General features: G+C 40.4%; 1 protein-coding gene across 1 annotated transcript in view; it reads right to left on the bottom strand.

Annotated features, from left to right (window-relative positions):
* slc4a2a (solute carrier family 4 member 2a) overlaps nucleotides 1-20,177 on the bottom strand; it is a 58,129-nt gene that overhangs the window by 35,850 nt on the left and 2,102 nt on the right. The window contains 2 exon segments of the mRNA XM_041803659.1: nucleotides 5,866-6,046; nucleotides 12,175-12,311. Coding sequence (XP_041659593.1) covers nucleotides 5,866-6,046; nucleotides 12,175-12,311 — 318 coding nt within the window.

Below are 20,177 nucleotides of genomic sequence, written 5' to 3'. Positions count from 1 at the left end.
AGCATAGAGCAGGATAGAGCAGGATAGAGCAGCACAGAGCTGGATAGAGCAGGATAGAGCAGCACAGAGCAGGATAGAGCAGCACAGAGCAGGATAGAGCAGCAGAGAGCAGGATACAGCAGCATAGAGCAGCATAGAGCAGCATAGAGCTGCATAGAGCAGGATAGAGCAGCATAGAGCAGCATAGAGCAGGATAGAGCAGGATAGAGCAGCATAGAGCAGGATAGAGCAGCATAGAGCAGCATAGAGCAGAATAGAGCAGGATAGAACAGGATAGAGCAGCTTAGAGCAGCATAGAGCAGGATAGAACAGGATAGAGCAGCATAGAGCAGCATAGAGCAGCATAGAGCAGGATAGAGCAGCATAGAGCAGCATAGAGCAGCATAGAGCAGCACAGAGCAGGATAGAGCAGGATAGAGCAGCAGAGAGCAAGATGAGCAGGATAGAGCAGTACAGAGCAGGATGAGCGGGATACAGCAGCATAGAGCAGCATAGAGCAGCATAGAGCAGCATAGAGCAGCATAGAGCAGCATAGAGCAGCACAGAGCAGGATAGAGCAGGATAGAGCAGCAGAGAGCAAGATAGAGCAGGATAGAGCAGTACAGAGCAGGATAGAGCAGGATACAGCAGCATAGAGCAGCATAGAGCAGCATAGAGCAGCATAGAGCAGGATAGAGCAGCATAGAGCAGCATAGAGCAGGATAGAGCAAGATAGAGCAGCATAGAGCAGGATAGAGCAGCATAGAGCAGCATAGAGCAGAATACAGCAGGATAGAACAGGATAGAGCAGCTTAGAGCAGCAAAGAGCAGGATAGAACAGGATAGAGCAGCATAGAGCAGCATAGAGCAGCATAGAGCAGGATAGAGCAGCATAGAGCAGCATAGAGCAGCATAGAGCAGCACAGAGCAGGATAGAGCAGGATAGAGCAGCAGAGAGCAAGATAGAGCAGGATAGAGCAGTACAGAGCAGGATAGAGCAGGATACAGCAGCATAGAGCAGCATAGAGCAGCATAGAGCAGCATAGAGCAGCATAGAGCAGCATAGAGCAGGATAGAGCAGCATAGAGCAGGATAGAGCAGCATAGAGCAGCATAGAGCAGAATAGAGCAGGATAGAGCAGCATAGAGCAGCATAGAGCAGGATAGAGCAGGATAGAGCAGGATAGAGCAGCACAGAGCTGGATAGAGCAGGATAGAGCAGCACAGAGCAGGATAGAGCAGCAGAGAGCAGGATACAGCAGCATAGAGCAGCATAGAGCAGGATAGAGCAGCATAGAGCAGCATAGAGCAGGATAGAGCAAGATAGAGCAGCATAGAGCAGCTTAGAGCAGCATAGAGCAGCATAGAGCAGAATAGAGCAGGACAGAGCAGCATAGAGCAGCATAGAGCAGGATAGAACAGGATAGAGCAGCATAGAGCGGCGCATGGGGCGGCATAGAGCGGCATAGAGCAGGATAGAGCAGCATAGAGCGGCAAAGAGCAGGATAGAGCGGCAGCACAGAGCGGGATGAGGCAGGATAGAGCGGATGAGAGCAGCATAGAGCAGGATAGAGCAGCACAGAGCAGGATAGAGCAGCACAGAGCAGGATACAGCAGCATAGAGCAGCATAGAGCAGCATAGAGCAGCATAGAGCAGCATAGAGCAGGATAGAGCAGCATAGAGCAGGATACAGCAGCACAGAGCAGGATACAGCAGCATAGAGCAGCATAGAGCAGCAGAGAGCAGCATAGAGCAGGATAGAGCAGGATAGAGCAGCATAGAGCAGGATAGAGCAGCATAGAGCAGGATACAGCAGCACAGAGCAGGATACAGCAGCATAGAGCAGCATAGAGCAGCATAGAGCAGCATAGAGCAGGATAGAGCAGCATAGAGCAGCATAGAGCAGGATAGAGCAGCATAGAGCAGGATAGAGCAGCATAGAGCAGCATAGAGCAGAATAGAGCAGGATAGAGCAGCATAGAGCAGCATAGAGCAGCATAGAGCAGGATAGAGCAGGATAGAGCAGCACAGAGCTGGATAGAGCAGGATAGAGCAGCACAGAGCAGGATAGAGCAGCACAGAGCAGGATAGAGCAGCAGAGAGCAGGATACAGCAGCATAGAGCAGCATAGAGCAGCATAGAGCAGCATAGAGCAGGATAGAGCAGCATAGAGCAGCATAGAGCAGGATAGAGCAAGATAGAGCAGCATAGAGCAGGATAGAGCAGCATAGAGCAGCATAGAGCAGAATAGAGCAGGATAGAACAGGATAGAGCAGCTTAGAGCAGCATAGAGCAGGATAGAACAGGATAGAGCAGCATAGAGCAGCATAGAGCAGGATAGAGCAGCATAGAGCAGGATAGAGCAGCATAGAGCAGCATAGAGCAGGATAGAGCAGCACAGAGCAGGATAGAGCAGGATAGAGGAGGATAGAGAAGCATAGAGCAGCATAGAGCAGCATAGAGCAGGATAGAGCAGCAGAGAGCAAGATAGAGCAGGATAGAGCAGTACAGAGCAGGATAGAGCAGGATAGAGCAGGATAGAGCAGCACAGAGCAGGATACAGCAGCATAGAGCAGCATAGAGCAGGATAGAGCAGGATAGAGCAGCACAGAGCAGGATACAGCAGCATAGAGCAGCATAGAGCAGCATAGAGCAGCATAGAGCAGGATAGAGCAGCATAGAGCAGCATAGAGCAGGATAGAGCAGCATAGAGCAGCATAGAGCAGAATAGAGCAGGATAGAACAGGATAGATCAGCATAGAGCAGGATAGAGCAGCACAGAGCTCGATAGAGCAGGATAGAGCAGCACAGAGCAGGATAGAGCAGCAGAGAGCAGGATACAGCAGCATAGAGCAGCATAGAGCAGGATAGAGCAGCATAGAGCAGCATAGAGCAGGATAGAACAGGATAGAGCAGCAAAGAGCAGCATAGAGCAGAATAGAGCAGGACAGAGCAGCATAGAGCAGCATAGAGCAGGATAGAACAGGATAGAGCAGCATAGAGCAGCATAGAGCAGCATAGAGCAGCATAGAGCAGGATAGAGCAGCATAGAGCAGCATAGAGCAGGATAGAGCAGCACAGAGCAGGATAGAGCAGGATAGAGGAGGATAGAGCAGCATAGAGCAGCATAGAGCAGCATAGAGCAGGATAGAGCAGCAGAGAGCAAGATAGAGCAGGATAGAGCAGTAGAGAGCAGGATAGAGAAGGATAGAGCAGGATAGAGCAGCACAGAGCAGGATACAGCAGCATAGAGCAGCATAGAGCAGCATAGAGCAGGATAGAGCAGGATAGAGCAGCACAGAGCAGGATACAGCAGCATAGAGCAGCATAGAGCAGCATAGAGCAGGATAGAGCAGCACAGAGCAGGATAGAGCAGGATAGAGCAGCACAGAGCAGGATAGAGCAGGATAGAGCAGCATAGAGCAGGACAGAGCAGGATAGAGCAGCATAGAGGAGCATAGAGCAGGATAGAGCAGCATAGAGCAGGATAGAGCAGCATAGAGCAGCATAGAGCAGGATAGAGCAGGATAGAGCAGCATAGAGCAGGATTGAGCAGCACAGAGCAGGATAGAGCAGGATAGAGCAGCACAGACTAGGATAGAGCAGGATAGAGCAGGATAGAGCAGCATAGAGCAGGATAGAGCAGCATAAAGCAGGATAGAGGAGCATAGAGCAGCATAGAGCAGCATAGAGCAGGATAGAGCAGGATAGAGCAGCATAGAGCAGGATTGAGCAGCACAGAGCAGGATAGAGCAGGATAGAGCAGCACAGAGCAGGATACAGCAGGATACAGCAGCATAGAGCAGGATAGAGCAGCATAAAGCAGCATAGAGCAGCATAGAGCAGCATAGAGCAGGGCAGAGCAGGATAGAGCAGCATAGAGCAGGATAGAGCAGGATACAGCAGATTTGAGCAGGATAGACCAGGATAGAGCAGGATAGAGCAGAATAGAGCAGGACAGAGCAGAACAGAGCAGGATAGAGCAAGATACAGCAGGATAGAGCAGGATAGAGCAGCATTGACCAGGATAGAGCAGGACAGAGCAGAACAGAGCAGGATAGAGCAAGATACAGCAGGATAGAGCAGGATAGAGCACAATAGAGCAGGATAGAGCAGGATAGAGCAGGATTGGGCAGCATAGAGCAGGAAAGAGAAGCATAGAGCAGCTCAGAGCAGGATAGTGCTGCATAGAGCAGGATAGAGCAGCATAGAGCAGCATAGAGCAGGGCAGAGCAGGATAGAGCAGCATAGAGCAGTATAGAGCAAGAGAGAGCAGCATAGAGCAGGATAGAGCAGGATAGAGCAGGGTAGAGAAAGATAGAGCAGCATAGAGCAACATAGAGCAGGACAGAGCAGCATAGAGCAGGATAGAGCAGGATAGAGCAGGATAGAGCAGCATAGAGCAGCATAAAGCAGGATCGAGCAGCATAGAGCAGGATAGAGCAGGATAGAGCAGGATAGAGAAAGATAGAGCAGCATAGACCAATAAAGAGCAGCATAGAGCAGCATAGAGTCGGATAGAGCAGGATAGTGCACCATAGAGCAGCATCGAGCAACAAAAAGCAGGATACAGCAGCATAGAGCAGGATAGAGCAGGACAGAGCAGCATAGATCAGGATAAAGCAGGATAGAGCAAGAGAGAGTAGCATAGACCAATAAAGAGCATTATAGAGCAGCATAGACCAGGATAGAGCAGGGCAGAGCAGGATAGAGCAGGATGGAGCAGGATAGAGCAGCATAGAGCAGCATAGAGCAGGGCAGAGCAGGATAGAGCAGGATAGAGAAAGATAGAGCAGCATAGACCATTAAAGAGCAGCACAGAGCAGGATGGAGCAGGATAGAGCAGCATAGAGCAGGATAGAGCAGCATAGAGCAGGATAGAGCAGGATAGAGCAGGATAGAGAAAGATAGAGCAGCATAGACCATTAAAGAGCAGCATTGAGCAGGATGGAGCAGGATAGAGCAGCATACAGCAGCATAGAGCAGGGCAGAGCAGGATACAGCAGCATAGAGCAGCATAGAGCAAGAGAGAGCAGCATAGAGCAGGATAGAGCAGGATAGAGAAAGATAGAGCAGCATAGACCATTAAAGAGCAGCATAGAGCAGCATAGAGCAGGATAGAGCAGCATAGAGCAGCATAGAGCAGGATAGTGCACCATAGAGCAGCATCGAGCAACAAAAAGCAGGATAGAGCAGCATAGAGCAGGATAGAGTAGGATAGAGCAGGATAGAGCAGGACAGAGCAGCATAGATCAGGATAAAGCAGGATAGAGCAAGATAGAGCAGGATAGAGCAAGAGAGAGCTGCATAGACTAATAAAGAGCATTATAGAGCAGCATAGACCAGGATAGAGCAGGATAGAGCAGGATAGAGCAGCATAGAGCGGCAAAGAGCAGGATAGAGCAGGATAGAGCAGCATAGAGCAGGATAGAGCAGCATAGACCAGGATAGAGCAGGCTAGAGCAGCATTGAGCAGGATGGAGCAGGATAGAGCAGCATACAGCAGCATAGAGCAGGGCAGAGCAGGATAGAGCAGCATAGAGCAGGATAGAGCAGGATAGAGCAGCATAGAGCAGGATAGAGCAGGATAGAGCAGGATAGAGCAGGATACCTGGTCAGTTTAAAATACAGGTGTTCTCACCAAAACGCTGGTCTGATACAGGATCAGAGGGTAACCTCGGGCTGTTCAGGGATAAATTAGTGGGACAGAGAGGATTGATTCATCCCTGATTTATCCTCATCTGAGTGCTGACATGGGTCAGGTCAGGGGTAGAGGGTGGGCACTGGGGGGTTGAGGGTTGATTTAAGGGAATGTAGGGAATACCTAAAGCATTGTAATACGCTGTGACAGTGAAGCTCTGCAGGGCCAGCAGAGAGCCAGCTTACCGTGGGAGATGGTTTTTCGGAGCTCAAGCAGGGAGCGGAAGGACAGCGAGGGAACATGAGGTCTCCCCCAGCGCTCCGTCTCCTCCTCTACCTCCTCCTCAAACTTGATCCATCGAGCCGTCTCCCTCCACTGCAGCTCCTGGTTCCTGTCGATCACCAGCTCGTTCAGCTCCACGAAAACCTGAAAACAGACCAGCAACGGCCTCCTGATGACATCACAGTATCTAATATTCATTTACATAAACACCTATATACAACCAGACCTCCTGATGACATCACAGTATCTAATATTCATTCTCAGATAAAGTATCTAAGACAAAATGTCATAAAACATTAAAATGATTAAAAATGAAGACAAAGAAAACAGTCAGAAATCAAAGTCTGCAGAGGACCTGTTCATGGAGTAGCAGGAGAGTAAAACACATCTGGAGGAATCTTCTGGATCAATGAAGACGAACCAGAATGAACATGTGATCAATAGATCAATAAAAAGGTAAAACACCTATTAACAACTTTAATCTAAATGAAGCAGCTAAAGGAAGCTACCGGCTAAACCAGGGTGAGACAGCCTCTACCTTTCTGTGTTGATTCTTCACGTCCAAACCGACCATCCTGACGATTGAACCCAACTGAGGTGGAGACACGCTCACCTGACAGATTATCCACCCTACCTGTCTACCTGTCTACCTGTCTGACACTACTGCCCAGACCCTACCTGTCTACCTGTCCCTCTCTAGGGGTCTACCTGTCCCTCCTGTCCCCCTCTTTCATTAAGTCCGTTTGTCACCTGTTCACAATAGAGCCAGGATTACGGCGCTCAGTGTGGCGGCTCGTCTTTCATCCCTCCTTTCAGCCTCTTTTTGGACCTTTCTTTTGTTGTCATGTTAGGAATCACATCAGGGACATCAGACCAGGAGCTCACCTGAACTCTGCCAACATCCAATCATCTGTGAGCTCACCCAGACTACAGGAGAACCTGATGATTCAGTGACAACAGTATTTCTACTAACCACTGAGAAGTGTCAGAAAGGGGACATTTAGCTCAGGTCAGTTATGGGAGCATATGCCGGATCAGAACTTCACAGTGTCAGCCTTGGTCCTGGGGAAACATTCCATCCTTGCCTTTATAGATGCTGTCCTCAAAGATGGTAAAACATTCCATCCTTGCCTTTATAGATGCTGTCCTCAAAGATGGTAAAACATTCCATCCTTGCCTTTATAGATGCTGTCCTTTAAGACAGCATCTATAAAGACTAAAAGGATCCTAAAGTTTCAAACATAAAGCCCTTTGGCAGGAAACGGCTACGCTGAAATGCCAGATGGGCTGGTATTCGTTGCATGAATATATTTGACATTCATCTAGCAAAGCTCCTTTAAGGGGCTGTCTCATGACATGGTGCAGCTCAACTGTCATGGTTTGACTCAGCTGGGACCACGTGTCCTCCACAGGGACTGTACTGTTAGTTAAAATCTATTTTGATTCTATTGTTATCTCTCCTGGCTCCGTGTTAACATTCCAAACACAAATGTTATTCCCTTCAAAGTCATTTAAGAAACACGTTTGATGATTTGCAACAACTGTCAGCTCAGGCCCTTTGGAGCGAGGCATCCCAGCTTAACCCACCCATGCCGAAACCCACCCATGCCGAAATACACCCATGTCTAAACCCACCCATGCCTAAACCCACCCATGCCGAAACCCACCCATGCCGAAATACACCCATGCCTAAACCCACCCATGCCTAAACCCACCCATGCCTAAACCCACCCATGTCTAAACCCACCCATGCCTGAACCCACCCATGCCGAAACACACCCATGTCTAAACCCACCCATGCCTAAACCCACCCATGCCTAAACCCACCCATGCCGAAACACACCCATGCCTAAACCCACCCATGTCTAAACCCACCCATGCCTAAACCCACCCATGCCTAAACCCACCCATACCGAAACCCACCCATGCCTAAACCCACCCATGCCGAAACACACCCATGTCTAAACCCACCCATGCCTAAACCCACCCATGCCTAAACCCACCCATGCCGAAATACACCCATGCCTAAACCCGCCCACGGCTTAAGCCCCCCATACCTAAACCCACCCATGCCAAACCCACCCATACCTAAACACATCCATACCTAAACATGCCCATGTCTAATCCAACCCATGTCTAAACCCACCCTTGTTTAAACCTACTCATGCCTTAACCCACCCATGCCTAAAGCCGCCCATACCTAAAACCACCCATACCTAAACCCGCCCATACCTAAATCCACCCATACCTAAACCTGCCCATACCTAAAACCACCCATACCTTAACCCGCCCATACCTAAACCCACCCATACCTAAACCCACCTACACCTAAACACACCCATACCTAAACCCGCCCATGTCTTATCCCACTCATGTCTAAACCCATCCATACCTAAACCCGCCCATGCCTAAACCCACCCATGCCTAAAACCACCAGATAAACCCACCCTTGTCTAAACCTACTCATGCCTTAACCCACCCATGCCTAAACCCGCCCATACCTAAATCCACCCATACCTAAACTCGCCCATACCTAAAACCACCCATACCTAAACCCGCCCATACCTAAATCCACCCATACCTAAACTCGTCCATACCTAAAACCACCCATACCTTAACCCGCCCATACCTAAACCCACCTACACCTAAACACACCCATACCTAAACCCGCCCATGTCTTATCCCACCCATGTCTAAACCCACCCATACCTAAACCCGCCCATGCCTAAACCCACCCATGCCTAAACCCACCAGATAAACCCACCCTTGTCTAAACCCACCCATGTGTAAACCCACCCATGCCTAAACCCGCCCATGTCTAAACCCGCCCATACCTAAACCCACCCATACCTAAACCCGCCCATGCATAAACCCACCCATGTCTAAACCCACCCTTGTCTAAACCTACTCATGCCTTAACCCACCCATGCCTAAAGCCGCCCATACCTAAAACCACCCATACCTAAACCCGCCCATACCTAAAACCACCCATACCTTAACCTGCCCATACCTAAACCCGCCCATATCTAAATCCACCCATACCTAAACTCGCCCATACCTAAAACCACCCATACCTAAACCCGCCCATACCTAAATCCACCCATACCTAAACTCGTCCATACCTAAAACCACCCATACCTTAACCCGCCCATACCTAAACCAACCTACACCTAAACACACCCATACCTAAACCCGCCCATGTCTTATCCCACCCATGTCTAAACCCACCCATACCTAAACCCGCCCATGCCTAAACCCACCCATGCCTAAACCCACCAGATAAACCCACCCTTGTCTAAACCCACCCATGTGTAAACCCACCCATGCCTAAACCCGCCCATGTCTAAACCCGCCCATACCTAAACCCACCCATACCTAAACCCGCCCATGCATAAACCCACCCATGTCTAAACCCACCCTTGTCTAAACCTACTCATGCCTTAACCCACCCATGCCTAAAGCCGCCCATACCTAAAACCACCCATACCTAAACCCGCCCATACCTAAATCCACCCATACCTAAACTCGTCCATACCTAAAACCACCCATACCTTAACCTGCCCATACCTAAACCCGCCCATACCTAAATCCACCCATACCTAAACTCGCCCATACCTAAAACCACCCATACCTAAACCCGCCCATACCTAAATCCACCCATACCTAAACTCGTCCATACCTAAAACCACCCATACCTTAACCTGCCCATACCTAAACCCACCTACACCTAAACACACCCATACCTAAACCCGCCCATGTCTTATCCCACCCATGTCTAAACCCACCCATACCTAAACCCGCCCATGCCTAAACCCACCCATGCCTAAACCCACCAGATAAACCCACCCTTGTCTAAACCCACCCATGTGTAAACCCACCCATGCCTAAACCCGCCCATGTCTAAACCCGCCCATACCTAAACCCACCCATACCTAAACCCGCCCATGCCTAAACCCACCCATGTCTAAACCCACCCATGCCTAAACCCGCCCATGTCTAAACCCGCCCATACCTAAACCCACCCATACCTAAACCCGCCCATACCTAAACCCACCCATACCTAAACCCGCCCATGCCTTAACCCACCCATGCCTAAAGCCGCCCATACCTAAAACCACCCATACCTAAACCCGCCCATACCTAAATCCACCCATACCTAAACCCGCCCATACCTAAATCCACCCATACCTAAACCCACCCATACCTAAAACCACCCATACCTTAACCCGCCCATACCTAAACCCACCCATACCTGAACCCACCTACACCTAAACACACCCATACCTAAACCCGCCCATGTCTTATCCCACCCATGTCTAAACCCATCCATACCTAAACCTACCCATGCCTAAACCCACCAGATAAACCAACCCTTGTCTAAACCCACCCATGTGTAAACCCACCCATGTCTAAACCCGCCCATGCCTAAACCCACCCATGTGTAAACCCACCCATGCATAAACCCACCCTTGTCTAAACCCACCAGATAAACCCACCCATGTCTAAACCCACCCATGTGTAAACCCACCCATGTCTAAACCCACCCATGCATAAACCCGCCCATACCTAAAACCACCCATACCTAAACCCGCCCATACCTAAATCCACCCATACCTAAACCCGCCCATACCTAAATCCACCCATACCTAAACCCACCCATACCTAAAACCACCCATACCTTAACCCGCCCATACCTAAACCCACCCATACCTGAACCCACCTACACCTAAACACACCCATACCTAAACCCGCCCATGTTTTATCCCACCCATGTCTAAACCCATCCATACCTAAACCTACCCATGCCTAAACCCACCAGATAAACCAACCCTTGTCTAAACCCACCCATGTGTAAACCCACCCATGTCTAAACCCGCCCATGCCTAAACCCACCCATGTGTAAACCCACCCATGCATAAACCCACCCTTGTCTAAACCCACCAGATAAACCAACCCTTGTCTAAACCCACCCATGTGTAAACCCACCCATGTCTAAACCCACCCATGTCTAAACCCACCCATGCATAAACCCACCCTTATCTAAACCCACCCTTGTCTAAACCCACCAGATAAACCCACCCATGTCTAAACCCACCCATGCATAAACCCACCCTTATCTAAACCCACCCATGTCTAAACCCACCAGATAAACCCACCCATGTGTAAACCCACCCATGCATAAACCCACCCTTGTCTAAACCCACCCATGCCTAAACCCACCAGATAAACCAACCCTTGTCTAAACCCACCCTTGTGTAAACCCACCCATGTCTAAACCCGCCCATGCCTAAACCCACCCATGTCTAAACCCACCCATGTGTAAACCCACCCATGTGTAAACCCACCCATGCATAAACCCACCCTTGTCTAAACCCACCAGATAAACCCACCCATGTCTAAACCCACCCATGCCTAAACCCACCCATGCCTAAACCCACCCATGTGTAAACCCACCCATGTGTAAACCCACCCATGTCTAAACCCACCCATGCCTAAACCCACCCATGTGTAAACCCACCCTTATCTAAACCCACCCTTGCCTAAACCCACCCATGTGTAAACCCACCCATGTCTAAACCCACCCATGCATAAACCCACCCTTATCTAAACCCACCCATGTCTAAACCCACCAGATAAACCCACCCATGTCTAAACCCACCCATGCATAAACCCACCCTTATCTAAACCCACCCATGTGTAAACCCACCCATGTCTAAACCCACCCATGCATAAACCCACCCTTATCTAAACCCACCCATGCCTAAACCCACCAGATAAACCCACCCTTGTCTAAACCCACCCATGTGTAAACCCAACCATGTATAAAACCACCCCTTCATAAACCCACCCTTATCTAAACCCACCCATGTCTAAACCCACCCATGCATAAACCCACCCTTATCTAAACCCACCCATGCCTAAACCCACCCATGTGTAAACCCACCCATGTGTAAACCCACCCATGTCTAAACCCACCCATGCCTAAACCCACCCATGTGTAAACCCCCCCTTATCTAAACCCACCCTTGCCTAAACCCACCCATGTGTAAACCCACCCATGTCTAAACCCACCCATGCATAAACCCACCCTTATCTAAACCCACCCATGCCTAAACCCACCAGATAAACCCACCCTTGTCTAAACCCACCCATGTGTAAACCCACCCATGTCTAAACCCACCCATGCATAAACCCACCCTTATCTAAACCCACCCATGTCTAAACCCGCCCACGCCTTAACACACCCATGCCTCATCCCAACTGCAGCTGACCTCATGAGGGGTGTGGTCTGGCTGCAGGTGCGTCGACACTCGGCTGCTCTGTTCTTTGTTGGCGTGGACGATCGGCCCTCTGGAGCTCCGCTTCAACAGGTGGCGCCGCACTGCTGGAACATCATCCAATCTGTGACCTAGGGGGCGGGGCGTACAGGTCAATGGTCAGATGTTTTTTTCTGTTTAGACTACAGTCCCTCACTCAAAGTCCTTAAACTCAACAACGTCAACCAGCAGCGTGGGCGACCCCCTGGGACGTGCCCTGATCCTGACCTCTCCAGCTCTACCCAGACTCTTCCTGCTGCTCAGCATTCATGTTCTCTGAAGAGCCGAGGCACAGACGTGAGTGACCACTGCAGGATAAGACCAACGTTCTGTCTGAATATTCCCATCAGACATGAGAGACGAAGCTCGTGGCAGTTAAAACCATACCAGTAAGATCTAATAAAATACATAAACCAACACAAATAATATATAATAATACATAAACCAACACAAATAATATATAATAATACATAAACCAACACAAATAATATATAATAATACCTAAAACAACACAAATAATATATAATAATACATAAACCAACACAAATAATATATAATAATACATAAACCAACACAAATAATATATAATAATACCTAAAACAACACAAATAATATATAATAATACATAAAACAACACAAATAATATATAATAATACCTAAAACAACACAAATAATATATAATAATACATAAAACAACACAAATAATATATAATAATACATAAACCAACACAAATAATATATAATAATACCTAAAACAACACAAATAATATATAATAATACATAAAACAACACAAATAATATATAATAATACATAAACCAACACAAATAATATATAATAATACCTAAAACAACACAAATAATATATAATAATACCTAAAACAACACAAATAATATATAATAATACATAAACCAACACAAATAATATATAATAATACATAAACCAACACAAATAATATATAATAATACCTAAAACAACACAAATAATATATAATAATACCTAAAACAACACAAATAATATATAATAATACCTAAAACAACACAAATAATATATAATAATACATAAAACAACACAAATAATATATAATAATACATAAACCAACACAAATAATATATAATAATACCTAAAACAACACAAATAATATATAATAATACATAAAACAACACAAATAATATATAATAATACATAAACCAACACAAATAATATATAATAATACCTAAAACAACACAAATAATATATAATAATACCTAAAACAACACAAATAATATATAATAATAAAACAACACAAATAATATATAATAATACATAAACCAACACAAATAATATATAATAATACCTAAAACAACACAAATAATATATAATAATACCTAAAACAACACAAATAATATATAATAATACCTAAAACAACACAAATAATATATAATAATACATAAACCAACACAAATAATATATAGAATAATACCTAAAACAACACAAATAATATATAATAATACATAAACCAACACAAATAATATATAATAATACATAAACCAACACAAATAATATATAATAATACCTAAAACAACACAAATAATATATAATAATACATAAACCAACACAAATAATATATAATAATACATAAACCAACACAAATAATATATAATAATACATAAACCAACACAAATAATATATAATAATACCTAAAACAACACAAATAATATATAATAATACCTAAAACAACACAAATAATATATAATAATACCTAAAACAACACAAATAATATATAATAATACCTAAAGCAACACAAATAATATATATTAATATATAAACCAACACAAATAATATATAATAATACCTAAAACAACACAAATAATATATAATAATACATAAACCAACACAAATAATATATAATAATACCTAAAGCAACACAAATAATATATATTAATATATAAACCAACACAAATAATATATAATAATACCTAAAGCAACACAAATAATATATATTAATATATAAACCAACACAAATAATATATAATAATACCTAAAGCAACACAAATAATATATATTAATATATAAACCAACACAAATAATATATAATAATACCTAAAACAACACAAATAATATATAATAATACATAAACCAACACAAATAATATATAATAATACCTAAAGCAACACAAATAATATATATTAATATATAAACCAACACACAATATGCTATGCTGCTGGTTCTGAACTGGACCTTTTACTTTTGTTTCACTGAGATAATAGACGTGGATGTTTGTGCAGGTTTAGGTCAAACTAGCAGTTTGTATGTAGGAACAGATTTTTAATATATAAAGTATGACTTTCTACCCTTTATATTTGGATGTTTTAACTCTGTCAGACACACTGAAACTTATTTTAGTGATAAAGATGAGTGTCTCGTTTCCAGCTATCTGGTGCTGGGGTTCAGTATAAAATCACATTTATTAATCAAATAGATTATTTTCACTAATTTTGTATTTTTCAGTCGTCTGAAGGTTATCTCTGATTGTCAGGATTTTAACATTAACTATAATAAACTAGATGTGTCAGTGTTGCACACAGATTAGCTGGTACAGCCATCATCTTATATGTAAATACAGTTGAAACCAGAAGTTTACATACACTATATAAAAAGGCACATAAACTTTTTTTCTCACCGTCTAACATTAAATCAGATTAAACTTTTCCTGTTTTTGGTCAGTTAGGATTACCAAAATTATTTCTATTTGCTAAATGCCAGAATAATGAGAAAAGGATTTTTTTAGACAATTTTTATGACTTTCTTCAAAGTCAGAAGTTTACATACACTAAGATTACTATGCCTTTAAACAATGTGGGAAAGCCCAGATGATGATGTCATGTCTTTGGAAGCCTCTGATAGGTTTATTGACAACATTTGATTTAATTAGAGGCACACCTGTGGATGTATTTTAAGGCACACCTGAAACACACTGCTTCTTTGTGTAACATCATGGGAAAATCAAAAGAAATCAGCCAAGATATCAGGAAGAGAATTGTGGACTTGCACAAGTCTGGTTCATCCTTGGGTGCAATTTCCAGATGCCTGAAGGTGCCACGTTCATCTGTTCAAACAATTATACCCAAGTATAAACACCATGGGAATGTCCAGCCATCATACCGCTCAGGAAGGAGACGGGTTCTGTGTCCCAGAGATGAACGTGCTTTGGTCCAAAAAGTGCATCTCAACCCAAGAACAAAAGCAAAAGACCTTGTGAAGATGCTGGCTGAAGCTGATAAGAGTGTGTCATTATCAACAGTCAAACGAGTCCTGTACCCACATGGGCTGAAAGGCCACTCTCCCAGGAAGAAGCCATTACTCCAAAAGAAACATAAAAAAGCCAGATTACAGTTTGCAAATGCACACAGGGACAAAGACCTTCATTTCTGGAGACATGTTCTGTGGTCTGACAAAACTAAAATTGAACTTTTTGGCCATAATGAGCATCGTTACATTTGGAGAAAAAAGGGGGAAGCTTGCAAGCCTGAGAACACCATCCCAACTGTGAAACATGGGGGTGGCAGCATCATGTTGTGGGGTTGTTTTGCTGCAGGAGGGACCTGTGCACTTCACAAAATAGATGGCATCATGAGGAAAGAACATTATGTGGAAATACTGAAGCAACATCTCAAGACATCAGCCAGGAAGTTAAAGCTTGGGCGCAAATGGGTTTTCCAAATGGACAATGACCCTAAGCATACTGCCAAACTGGTTACAAAGTGGCTTAAGGATAACAAAGTCAATGTTTTGGAGTGGCCATCACAAAGCCCTGATCTCAATCCCACTGAAAATTTATGGGCAGAGCTGAAAAGGCATGTGTGAGCAAGGCGGCCTACAAACTTGGCTCAGTTACACCAGTTCTGCCAGGAGGAATGGGACAAAATTCCTGCAAACTATTGTGAGAAGCTTGTGGAAGCGTATCCAAAACATTTGACCCAAGTCATACAGTTTAAAGGCAATGCTACCAAATACTAATGAAATGTATGGAAACTTCTGACTCTCAAGAAAATAATAAAAAAATGTCTAAAAAATGATCTCTGTCATTATTCTGGCATTTAGCAAATAGAATTAATTCTGGTAATCCTAACTGACCAAAAACAGGAAAAGTTTAATCTGATTTAATGTTAGACGGTGAGAAAAAAAAGTTTATGTGTCTTTTTATATAGTGTATGTAAACTTCTGGTTTCAACTGTACACGTATGAGTGTCAGTCTTACGTCCTGTCTCAGGGTCTACTACTGGAGCCACAGGAAGACCCACTCAGGGTCTAAGTGAGCCGGATCTGAGGACTGAGCTGGTCCAGATGACCCAGATCCATACAGACAGAGTTCCTATCACGTCTCCGTCCAGTCTCATGGGAACTTTGCGCTCCCTAACAAAGTTTCAGGCTTGGTTAACTCCAGAATCAAACCCAGTCAGACGGTTCAGGTTTCTGCACAGCTGAGGTCTACCTGAAGTTTCCCAGAATCCCTCAGTGTCATGGGATTAACCAACCAAGGAGAGGAGGATGAGATTCTCACAGCACAGATGTGATGACGGGCTAGGGTGTTATTGTAACGGTTCACCTGTGGCTCTGCTGTGTTTCTATAAAATCAGTCATAATCACACAGGGGGCCATGGAGCATGCTCAGTGCGTCCGTCTCTCATGTACATGGATTATTATTTCACACTGCCTGTTTCTGTAGGATGGTACATTAACATTGATTTCTGGATCATTTATACCTAAATATTTATGTTTTTATAAAAACATGTATTTTTATATATTTATACCTAAATATTTATCTTTTTATAAAAACATGTATTTTTATATATTTATAACTAAATATTTATCTTTTTATAAAAACATGTATTTTTATATATTTATAACTAAATATTTATCTTTTTATAAAAACATGTATTTTTATATATTTATACCTAAATATTTATGTTTTTATAAAAACATGTATTTTTATATATTTATAACTAAATATTTATGTTTTTATAAAAACATGTATTTTTATATTTTTATAACTAAATATTTATGTTTTTATAAAAACATGTATTTTTATATATTTATAACTAAATATTAATGTTTTTATAGAAAACATGTATTTTTATATATTTATACCTAAATATTTATGTTTTTATAAAAACATGTATTTTTATATATTTATAACTAAATATTTGTGTTTTTATAAAAACATGTATTTTTATATATTTATACCTAAATATTTATGTTTTATAAAAACATGTATTTTTATATATTTATACATAAATATATATGTTTTTATAGAAACATGTATTTTTATATATTTATACCTAAATACTTATGTTTTTATAAAAACATATATTTTTATATATTTATAACTAAATATTTATGTTTTTATAAAAATATTTATTTTAATATATATACACATAAATATCTATGTTTTAATAAAAACATATATTTTATATATATACATAAATATTTATGTTTTTATAAAAACATGTATTTTTATATATTTATACCTAAATATTTATGTTTTTATAAAAACATGTATTTTTATATATTTATAACTAAATATTTATGTTTTTATAAAAACATGTATTTTTATATATTTATAACTAAATATTTATGTATTTATAGAAAACATGTATTTTTATATATTTATACCTAAATATTTGTTTTATAAAAACATGTATTTTTATATATCTATAACTAAATATTTATGTTTTTATAAAAACATGTATTTTTATATATCTATAACTAAATATTTATGTTTTTATAAAAACATGTATTTTTATATATTTATACCTAAATATTTATGTTTTAATAAAAACATATATTTTATATTTATGCATAAATATTTATGTTTTTTTTAATATTTATTTTATATTTATGCATAAATATTTATGTTTTTATAAAAACATGTATTTTTATATATTTATAACTAAATATTTATGTTTTTATAAAAACATGTATTTTTATATTTTTATAACTAAATATTTATGTTTTTATAAAAACATGTATTTTTATATATTTATAACTAAATATTAATGTTTTTATAGAAAACATGTATTTTTATATATTTATACCTAAATATTTATGTTTTTATAAAAACATGTATTTTTATATATTTATAACTAAATATTTATGTTTTTATAAAAACATGTATTTTTATATATTTATACCTAAATATTTATGTTTTATAAAAACATGTATTTTTATATATTTATACCTAAATATTTATGTTTTTATAGAAACATGTATTTTTATATATTTATACCTAAATACTTATGTTTTTATAAAAACATATATTTTTATATATTTATAACTAAATATTTATGTTTTTATAAAAATATTTATTTTAATATATATACACATAAATATCTATGTTTTAATAAAAACATATATTTTATATATATACATAAATATTTATGTTTTTATAAAAACATGTATTTTTATATATTTATACCTAAATATTTATGTTTTTATAAAAACATGTATTTTTATATATTTATAACTAAATATTTATGTTTTTATAAAAACATGTATTTTTATATATTTATAACTAAATATTTATGTATTTATAGAAAACATGTATTTTTATATATTTATACCTAAATATTTGTTTTATAAAAACATGTATTTTTATATATCTATAACTAAATATTTATGTTTTTATAAAAACATGTATTTTTATATATCTATAACTAAATATTTATGTTTTTATAAAAACATGTATTTTTATATATTTATACCTAAATATTTATGTTTTAATAAAAACATATATTTTATATTTATGCATAAATATTTATGTTTTTTTAATATTTATTTTATATTTATGCATAAATATTTATGTTTTTATAAAAACATATATTTTATATTTATACATAAATATTTATGTTTTTATAAAAACATGTATATTTATATATTAATACATAAATATTTATGTTTTTGTAGAAACATGTATTTTTATATATTTATACATAAATATTTCTGTCTCAATAAAAACATGTATTTTTATATATTTATACATAAATATTTATGCTTTTATAAAAACATGTATTTTTATAAATTTATACATAAATATTTCTGTCTCAATAAAAACATGTATATATTTTTTTACAATTATATATATATATATATATATATATATATATATATATAATTTGTATTTCTAAAATAAAAACATGATTCCTGGTTAAATCCTGAGGATGTGGTGCAGAGAGCAGATACTCACAGAGATCAGTCAGTCTTTCCAACAACAAGCTGTTCAAATATTCAATCAGAGGAGAGAGACACTTCATGGTGACTGGACAGACCAGGACCAGGAGCAGACCCTGAGCCAGCAGAACCTTCACAGTCAGACCCAGACCCAGCAGTCTTATGTGCACGGTAACAATAGATAGAGGCTGTGGGCGCCGCGTGTAGGACGGCGGGATTGTGTTCAGGTCACATGATGAAGATCAGACGTTACAGAAGGATCTTTCATGTTTGGACAAATTCTTCTGGGTTTGGGACACAGAGTCTCAGTCTGGATCCTTTCTCTGAGTCTACCAGCACCAGTGTAGTCACTGTAGAGGGTTAGTATTTATGCAGACACTGATTTAAGATCCCAGATTTTATTTTATTTTATTCACTTTAGAGAAATCTGATCTCACTCTGACAGTAAAGAGGGATTTTGTGATTATTGTTTAAAAACTCAAACTTACATTGACCGTGATTAATTAATAAAATCAGTTTAGGGGTAAAAAACTCTCCTTTAATAGGAACTGATTACATGAATAGAACAGGAAGTTAAAGTCAGTTTGATCCAATGAGACATTTCAGGGCCAATATTCTTCGTACTGTCCCTTTAAATGCCATCTATGCAGTTATTATAATGATGTGATTATAATTATAACGTATGATGATGATTATAATTAGTAAACAGGAAGTGACCTCAGAGCAGTGTTAAACAGGATAATCGGGGGCA

The sequence above is a fragment of the Cheilinus undulatus genome, linkage group 13, assembly GCF_018320785.1.
Source record: "Cheilinus undulatus linkage group 13, ASM1832078v1, whole genome shotgun sequence".
Classification (NCBI taxonomy): domain Eukaryota; kingdom Metazoa; phylum Chordata; class Actinopteri; order Labriformes; family Labridae; genus Cheilinus; species Cheilinus undulatus.
Note: the sequence above shows the minus strand (reverse complement) of the source record. Positions and strands in the feature narration are given on the sequence as shown.